The sequence below is a fragment of the Mercenaria mercenaria genome, chromosome 3 (assembly GCF_021730395.1).
Source record: "Mercenaria mercenaria strain notata chromosome 3, MADL_Memer_1, whole genome shotgun sequence".
NCBI classification, from domain to species: domain Eukaryota; kingdom Metazoa; phylum Mollusca; class Bivalvia; order Venerida; family Veneridae; genus Mercenaria; species Mercenaria mercenaria.
Genome location: NC_069363.1, coordinates 57980135 through 57990204, shown reverse-complemented (window position 1 = coordinate 57990204; position 10070 = coordinate 57980135). Strand labels below are relative to the sequence as shown.

The window sequence follows — 10070 nt, the reverse complement described above, 5'->3', positions numbered from 1 at the left end:
AAAATGTTACAGAAATATCAAAACTGTACAATACGCATTAAATGAGGAATATGATGAATTTTGTTTTAAACAAAATGTCGAAACGGAAACCTTTAACTTCGACTTAGGCGCATTCCACACTTAAGTAATATAAATACATAAACATGTACCAATTTAATCTATGAAGTACGTGACACAGTTGAATAAAACATACTAAATCATAAAATAATCCTTTGGTTTGATGACAATCTGACTAAAGTACATCTCCTATTACGCTACGCATAGGATCTGACAACGAGCTATTGATGGCCTCGTTCTGACAACCCTTCCGCTAGCCAATCAAAAGCTAACTTACAACATTCTGCAAGCTTTAAAAAGCCTTGGTTTTTGATATCAACAATTTTTATATCGAAAGCTGTCAGATAGCCGGTTAGCTCAGTCGGTAGGGCACTTGCTCTGTAAGCGGGAGGTCCCGGGTTCGAGCCCTGGATTAACTGCAAATTTTTCTTACTCTTTGACATTCGAACAAGTTGTCTGATTGGTTCAAACAAAAATAGATTTGCGAAAACAAAAATAGCAATATTGGAAATCCAAAATATACAGAAGACGAATGTGAATGGGTCGTTCTCAGATCTTCGTTTAGTAGATCAAATACTTTAGTCAGATTGGTTTAGTGACAAAGTGATAACTCTGCTTAAAAGGTTTTATAATAAATATAACTATACTCACATATGCTTTCTCAATTCACGAATAGGTCGTGCCAGCGGGACTGTATTTGTAACGTAAACAAGGGTCAACTTAACTCAAATCTCAAGAAAATTTGTCGGAAGAGAATGTCACACGAGTAGGTATTATAGACAAGACGTCGGACTCTATACTGGATTCGAAATCAGACATGGAAAATTTCCAAGAAAACAATGACACTAACCCGGAGTTTCGCTATAAAGTCGGCAGCATTATGGAACAAGGAGTTGTGACTACGTCTGAAAATATGGACGAGGCGTCTCAGCGTAACCTGATGAATGGAAAACGCATTATAGTGGTTGGAGGTGGCAGTTATAGACTGAGAAACATATGGCAGGATGCAGCAAAATATGGAATAGAGGTAAGGTAGGCTAAGCATGATAAAATGAATAAATGGATAGATTTACCAGTTAATCAATTTGTATTCTCAGTCACATGATTGGTGAAGTAGAGTCCTTATAAGTATAGCACTGATAGTCAAAAATAAATGTAACATCTCCACCTCATTTGTTAATTTATGAAAAGAAATTATAAGAAGAAAGAAGATCCTTTAGTCGCACAGAATGAATGAAACAAAGCAATATAATGGCAGGCACGGTTTGCTGAGACTTTATAAAAGATAAGGTACCAAATTCCGTGTGAACTGCCTGGTTACCTCTTGCTTTGTTATGAGTAATACGATGTTAATTTATATTCCTGACACCATGTTTCACAAACGACAAGATCAGACGGCTTTAGTTTCATTAGTTATTCTGAAGTCTCATATTGTGATGTGTTACAACCGGAGAAATTTGCAAACACTGCTACGAAACTATGGACATTTGTCCAAAAACAAGATTAATCAAAATACTGATAGTACAGTACTGACGGAAGGTGATTTATGTTAGCTCGTGTATGAAAAGAATCTATTCCAAAATTGGCACAAGCGCAATACACATAGGATTTGATTCGGCTAACCATATCATCAATATGATACTGCGCTTTGGTGATATATATAGTTATGCATTCAAAACGCCTGTAAAGTAAAAAGATGTGAAGTAAAGGCATGAAGCCGATAGTTATTCATAGTAAATTTTTGCGAGATTGGTATACTCAAAGTTGGAACTATTTTTTACTGGACTAGAGTATGTGTAAGTTTGTAATCAAGTCCATGGCTGCCTCAAAGGTGGTGACAGAGTAGGCCAAGTTTTCCGGTCTGTAACGATAACGACGTCAGAGGTGGTAAATTATTCCGCACTGAACTATATTGTAGAGAGGATAGATACGAAATAGTTGTGAGACAGTCTACTCCTGATTAAATTCTGCGCGGTTACATAGAGAAGGTGATTTTGAAAAATGCCGATACACTGACTGCTTGGATGTCTAAACCGCATTATGTTTTACCATGTTTCTCAATTTGACCAATTCACTTTTTCTTTAATTGTCTTATATCTTATTTCGCCTGTCTTTTTTGTTTGTTTGTTTTTTTTTCTATAATTTAAGATATGTATTCGTTTGTATCCTGTGAATTGTACTCTGTAAAGTTCCGGAAAGATATATCAAAATCAAAATATCATGAATGTTTTATTTAGATTTATTTCTAGAATATGTAAGTAAAACAAGGAAACACACAATTCCAGAAAATTACCTTAATTCAATAACTAGAAGCATGTGAGGAAACATAACTGATGGCAATCAATGCCTGTTACTGTGTATCCTATTATCAATATTTTCAAATTACAAAATATTCTGGAAATTTAATTAGGTAATTCTTGTGGAAGCAGATAGTCAGCACATTGCAAAAGATCATGTACCTCGTTTTATCCACTACGACTTCTCTGATCATAAAATCGACGATATGCATGCGGTTGAAATCGTCAGTTTAATACATGACCACGGAATCAAGGCGGATGGATGTCTTTCTTTCTCGGACGAATGCGTAGCTTTGGCAGCACTAATTAATGAAAAGTTGGGAACAAAAGGTATGCTCAAAAAGTAAATCCAGTCACAGCTCTCTTGAAATGACAATGCGCGTACAAAAATCTATTTATGCTGAAGTGGCTCTTGTAATCATTTTTACCCTTTGTTTTAAAGCCAGGCCGACATTAATATCAACCAAAGTTTCCTTTAAATGGAATCACAATATAACTTATGCATTATTTCAGGATAGACGGTGTACCAGCAAAGAAGTGCAGCTTAAATTACAACAAGCCAACTTGATAGCTACCCCATATATAGTTTTGCTAAAATAACGGGATTTTGAATACTTATAATATTAAAATATTATCAACTTCGAGGAGTAATAAATGTATCCTTAATGCCATCTTCCATCATAATTATGATGTTGCTTATCCCAAATATTTAAATAATATTTTAAAGACTGTTAATGTCCATCTTAGATACAAAGGATAGTTTTGTTTCAGTGTAAGATAGAAAAGTCATGTACACCAGATTCCAAATTTTCAAGAGTAATGTAGCCGCATTAAAATGTATTACCTTGTGGTCATGAATGAGAGATATCCGATCAATTTGTTTAAAAGTTCTTTAAGAGTTGCAATCAAAGGACGAGATATGATAAGATATGAGTCCCCATGAATAATTAGAATATGAAAACATAATTAAACTTTTAACTGTCTAAAACAAAAGAGAAGATCATAATCGTTAAAACAACGACTTTTAAAATTTATTTGTACGACTCAGACCTTTACAATACTCGTTGTCCGTGACTTTTGCCGTTTTCACACGCGATGTACACACTACATGCTCGATTTTCGTTGTGAGCCCGGGGATCGAACTCAGGACCCCACGATCCGTAAATCTGCGTCCTCCTTATTGAGCTTGTGATTCAGAAGCAAGTTCTACAACTTAAATAAATCAATATCGACATCTTATTCCTGATGAATCCATCATCAGGAGGGTAGGGGAAGAGAAACCAGTTTCAGTTTTAATGCTGAGCGCCAAGCAAGGGAGCTACTGGAAACATTTTTCACGTATTTGGTATGACGGGGCCAGAGGCTGACCGCAATACCTCCCGCACTCGAAGCGGACTAAGCTGTCTGCTCTGTTAATGAATACGCTTTTTTAAAAAATAGTCATCAATGTAAAAATAAAAACACAGGTACATCGATGATAAAAAAGTCGTAAGTGTTTTGCTTTTTTCTGTCTCTTTTCCAGAATAACAGTTATGACTTTTTTAAAAAATCGGGGAATGTATATAGTTACAGTGTCACAGAGGAGACATTTATGTTTTTATACTAAAAGGCACGCACGTAGTAATGACTGAGTGCGCACGTAATATCTAATACGTGTGCACTAAATAACTATTGCACGCGCATGTAATAGTATAAAAACACCTGCGCACGTATTAGTATAAAAGACCATTCTACGCACGTATCACTCGGCATGTTGGAAAGTGTCGGTGAATGACTAACTATCGCGTTCAATTATTAGCTATTACGTGCGCACGTGCGCATATGTTACTTAGACTAATACATGCGTACTGATCACTTTGTCCGTTTTATATCGCTGCAGCAGCTTCGTCTCGAATCTATCTACAAAGTTAAAACTGGGTTTTGATTCGAGAAAAGGAAAACGGTCGTCTGTTTTTCATTCTGCAACCATGGCCTATTGTTATCATATAACTATTTTTTACCTACCGTTCTAATGAATTTAGTGTAAAAACAAGTATCTTCTGTGTAGCAAACTTATGAAACGGATTTAACGAATACCTATTCGATAAATTTTTATTACTTTTCAATTGTTATATTCACTTTCGATTAATGAAACAAATAAAACAACGTTCTTTTGTCCTTCTACGTACAATTACCTGACGTAAATGTTGATGTTAATATATTCTCACGTAATAAATAAACTCAAAATTTACTAATATGTATTACCAGGTCCAAGCTTCAAGGCAATGATGATAGCTAATTCGAAAACAAGAACTCAAAATGTTTTGAGGATGCGCGGAGCAGATATTTCTCATTGGCCTCGGACGGACATGTATTCAACAAAGGCCGTATATTTGACGACAGAAATGGACTGCGACAAATTGCCTGATAGGTAAAATGAATTTTCCCGCTTTTCTTCACATGTACATACTCATATTCCTCTAACCTTTCAAAGTTGTTACTTTTACAGTCGTAACATATCCAAAACTCATACTGTGAATTGATCTTTGTCTTACACCATGATAGTTGTAGAAAAAGCTTTGACTACAGTTTAATGACGTGTATAGAGGGTTTTATTAAATAAGTATAAGTTTAAGGCAGGTGACTGCTGAAGACAATTAGAACAACCGCCTCGATAGCCTAGTGGTAAAACATCCGCTTCGAGTGCGGGAGGTCGTGGGTTTTATCCCCGGCCGCGTCATACCAAAGACGTGAAAAATGGTACCAGTATGGCGCTCAGCATTAAAAGGGAAACTGGCCTCTTCTTTTATACCCTCTTGGCGATGGATTACGTCAGGAATGAGGTATCGAGAGTGATTAATATAAGTTGTAGAACTTGTTTCACAGTCGACCTAAAATAAATTAGTATAAACTAACAAAATGTCAGCTCGAGAAATTGGCTGCTTAATGCAAGCTAAATACAGGTTTAGCTGTATCTGTAAAATATACTTTCTCATTTTGTTCGGATTATGTAATTCCTTGGTATTTGCAATTTTTAATTTTGTATTTTACTTGAACTGTTTGTTTGTTCCTCTAAGCTTTAGGTTTCCTGCAATATTGAAACTAGATAACGGCACGGGTTCAGCTGGTGCCTGTGTTGTTGAAAACAGGGTTGAATTAAAGAGGAAATTCTGTCAGATAACTGGTTCACTTCGGAATGATTCGGACCTTCTCGGAATTGGGCTAACTCAAGGCAACTCAATGATGACAATGGAGTTTTACGGCGGAACTGAGCATACTGTTGACGTTATCATATACGACAGCAAACTTATTGCTGCTTTTATCACAGACAGTGGTATGACAAGACGACCCTTTTTCATTGGTGAATACGTCTTGTTGATTTAACGCACAATCATTTGTTAAACTTGTTTGGTCGGTAATGACGCTATATGAAACATAAAATGACCAACAGGCATTCCAGGACAAAATCTGATCCAGAACAACTTTACATGTATTCATTAAAGAACGGTCTGATCTGTCATTTGTTAACCTTACAAAATATTACCAAAAATCTATATGCCAAAAACATATCTACTTCAATTCCCGGGCAAATCATTTAGTTGAACGATTTCATTCTTCGCCGAATAAAAATGTTTCTCTTTAATGAAATTATATCAAATAGGTAATTAATATTTTTTTCCTGAATGTGTATTGGTGGTTCAGTATCATAAATAGTATCAATATTGACCAAGCAAATGTTTTTTGCCTAAACGCTTAAAACTGTTTGCATAAGTTATATTATTAAATTAAGGTTGTGGGTCTGTGGAAATAGTACATTGTACTGAATACATGTAAACATAGTGATTAAGATATATCAAATGCGTATCTTTCGTCAAAATAGCGTATTTTAGATAACTAACTTTTAATGTAAACAATCTTCATCAAATGACTAATTATATAATAGTTACAAGTATAAGAAATCTTATTTTTTATGCATATTAAAAATGTGTATATATTGCAGCAACAGCTAGGCGTATGCCGTCATTCCTTTCTGAGGACAAACAAGCACGGCTTATTGAAGCGGCCTATAGATGTTGTTTACAGATAGGTAATATCACTTTTGATTGCTCTGTCGTTGTCTCTCTGGTGTATTTTTGTGGAAACTTCTTCGTATAATGTATTAGTTGCCATTCACAATAATGAAAAGTTGTGAAAATCGAAACTGTTTATCGCTTATACAATAGCAGGCACCTCCACCTGCTTTTCGTGGTCACATTTTAAGACAGAGGACTCGAAATGGCAGTCGGTAATTTTGTACAGTAAGTACGTGTTTGTGTATAGCTTTTTGACATTCTTTGGAAAATAAAGTAGCTACCACGAAAACTCGTTCATACAGGTCGATGACAAAATCGCATACGGAGGAAAAATAATCGAACGGTAACTTGTGATTGCCCGACGTGTCCTCAACCTTGTTTAAACGTTTCACCAAGTAACTAACGCGTCGTAATTGTCTTGAATTTGTATTCTTATACTTTTGTGTTTCTTCAAACAATTATGTTTTAATGACTGTAGTTGTGTTCACTAAAAGCAGAACACTATCAAAGCTAAAACAATAAACTGAGATGTCATACAATTGAACATATCATTTTGTTGAAAAATATATAACCGACTACCGCATAAACACAATCCCTATGTTTGTGTAATTTTGTCTTCTTTGCCTATATCTTATTCATTCTTGTTGTATTTGATCCGTTGGAATTCATATAAGTGGAATATGGCCGCATTTATACATATCAATACATTTTATTTTATCTATTTTTCAACATTTAATATAAAAATGTTGGCGATGTCTGTATTGTAAATGTAAGTAGTGGATTCGATTTTATGTCTCTAGGTTGTATCAGTACCTCGTGTACGAAAGAAAACGTATATTGTGTTTGAAATCTGGACTTTGGGGATTAAACCGAATGTTTGTAAATACTGGACAAAAGCTCTTGTCCGGAGCAGGCATATATCAGTAACAGGAAACGTTAAACTCGTACTTAATGCTTGCATTTTATAGTCTATGTGAGTTTCAGTTAACTTCAATGTAGAACATATTTAAGCATTACTTATTTTACCATATATTTGCTTTACTTACGCCTTCAGGACTATCCGATGGTACATTTAATGTCGACTTTAAGCTGACCGAGAATGGACCGAAGCTACTGGAAATCAATTCGAGGATGGGCGGCTACTGCATACGGGATTGGTTGAGGAAATTGTACGGTATAGACATCATGCTATACTCTTTGATGATTACAAGTGGTATTTATCCTTACATAGTACTACGTACACATCCTGTAGATAAAATACTAATAGGTGTTATGGTCATACCTTCATTGCATGCAAAAATATTAAAAGAAGAGTCTCTTAGAAACCTGCTGTATAGCATGATAGAGAAAGAGGAGATTTTCTTTCTAGAGTTTCTCAATCTTAGTGAGAATTTGCCTCCTTACGACAAACCTTTCGGCAATATTACTGTTTCTGGTTCCACGTCACAAGAAGCAAAACTAAAATTGATGGAAGTATGCAGAGTGCTGGACATTGATCAACCAGACTATCAAGTGGAGCAGTTTATCCAAAATTTTTAGATGCAAAAATATTACTTGTTTTTACACTTTTTTGATATTGAGCAAATGTATGTTTCTCTTAGTACAATGTAAATGCATTCAATTGCATTTGAAGGGTGAATAATGTAAACACATCGAGGGTCCTATGGCACATAACAGCTGTATTAGCGATTAAAAATGTTTATTAGTACTAATATTGTTTTTGTGTCTTAAAAATATGTGGGATATCTATCTTATAAGTATACTTATAAGTCCACATCATAAAATGAAAGCATACATGAATTGAACGTTTTGAAAGAACATTTAAAAACAGATTGAGTGTTTGTTACAATTCTTTGAAGGTTGATTAAAGATGAAACTTGGATCAGATATTCACACATGATATTTATTCAATACATTCAAATAGAATGTGCAGATCTGAGATGTTTTGCCGAGTTCTGTTAAGGTAATAAAACGAATGGGTTACATAAAAAAATCTGATATGACTGGAGATCTCTAAAATCTATTTGTGAACTTTATACAGTCATAATTCATTTAAACCGTGACAGTAACGAAATGCTCCAGCTGGAAATATCTATTTGGAATTAATCTAGCAGACAATAGACTTGGTGCACTTTAAATGTCATTCATTTCAATATATACTAAACATCGACATTTTGATATTTCTTATCAGTATAAGGCTTAAAACATATTCAGACTAAAATAAATATATAACTTTCGTATTTTGTGCCACTCACCAACATAGGTCTTGTACGAATTGCTTTGGCAAAACTGCACTGCGCAAATCACATCTTCGCAAAGGTTTGCCAATTTCCCCATACGAATCAGAAATAAAGGACCAAACCGTCATGGGGAACATACGTCTCGCCCGGGAACCAAACACACGACCCCGTAATCACGGAACACACTTTGCCACAAAAACAAGTAACATTACCAAACAAACACAAAATACGCAGTGTCGCATCACAGAGCTATGCCAATTCCATATTTGAACGCAAATGAAATATGTCGCCTTCTGGCTTTTTCCTGGATACATTATAGTAGAATTGTGTGATAAATAACGCTCTACTGTCTCAATTCATTGACGGTAACGACTTCGGGCAATGCAGAGCCAACCCAGACAGACTTCTCAACAAGATATCTTAAATTCTAAAATATGTAAAAATATTTTTATGCGGACACTTATAAGCATTTAAAGCTATATTTTGTATCATTTTCATGTATAGAAACATTACCGCAAAAGAAATGGTCAGCTTTGTTATATTGATAAACTGTTAGTAACGGAATTACACATTTCCCCGTTCTGCACTCTGTGTTGTGAATCATTATCTGGATCTTAACTGTTCTTAGCAGTTCTCGTAATGTACAAGTCAGGAGAAATAGTTGCTAAATGTTACAAAAATGCCGTGGAGTGGAAAGGATGCATTAAGTGGAATGCCTTTTTAAATTAACACCAGCAGACCGATATGCACTACAAATACAAGTCAGTCAAATACCATCCAGACAAAAACAATTCCTTATTGTTTCAGTAAAGAAATAAATGTCTTAAAATGAGCAATCATTACTACACGCATAGGCTAAAGTCTCGTCGTCACTGCGCAGCGCGCAGTAACAGACTGTAATCAATTTGGCGCGGTATCTCAAGTTATTATGCTCGTAAGCTCTTGCTTGTTTCAACTGCATCTATATTGTGATTGGAAGCATTCTCACTGGTTTTGTATCTGAAGTAAAAATAATTGCTAAAACAGCAAAATAAATAAACACGACAAAATGCCACTTGTATAAGACTTAATAAATTAATTGTTTGCATAAAGATACGATATAAACACTTTGAGGAATTGTCAGACTTGAAGGTTTAGATAAGTTAATTAGGCGCCTAACTTCATCAGTTATTTTTTCAAGAATCCTGTATATGAATTTAATCTTCTTATTTTGTACAATAAGAAAAAGCCATGTTGACTGAAACTGCAAAATATATATTTTTAACGTGCTGGGCTTAAAACATGCACGTTAATATCAGTAAAGCATCAAACTGTATTTAAGTTTAATCGATGCTTATCATGTTTCGTTTGGTATGTTTTGTTCTTTATAATTATGGTTTAATTTGATCACCTACTGTTGTAACTATAGCTTATCTATTGTTTCA

At 34.9% G+C, this 10070-nt stretch overlaps 2 protein-coding genes across 2 annotated transcripts; both read left to right on the top strand.

Moving 5' to 3' along the window:
• The first annotated feature begins 733 nt into the window (after positions 1-733).
• LOC123525736 (carnosine synthase 1-like) lies at positions 734-5717 on the top strand. The gene is made up of 4 exons (XM_045304881.2): positions 734-1084; positions 2468-2684; positions 4602-4764; positions 5417-5717. The coding sequence occupies exons 1-4, from the start codon at positions 875-877 to the stop codon at positions 5715-5717; spliced, it is 891 nt and encodes a 296-aa protein (XP_045160816.2). The 5' UTR covers positions 734-874.
• Positions 5718-6338: 621 nt separating this feature from the next.
• Positions 6339-8062, top strand: LOC128556044 (carnosine synthase 1-like). Its single transcript, XM_053539947.1, has 2 exons — positions 6339-6420; positions 7461-8062. The coding sequence occupies exons 1-2, from the start codon at positions 6348-6350 to the stop codon at positions 7943-7945; spliced, it is 558 nt and encodes a 185-aa protein (XP_053395922.1). The 5' UTR covers positions 6339-6347; the 3' UTR covers positions 7946-8062.
• The last annotated feature ends 2008 nt before the right edge of the window (positions 8063-10070 follow it).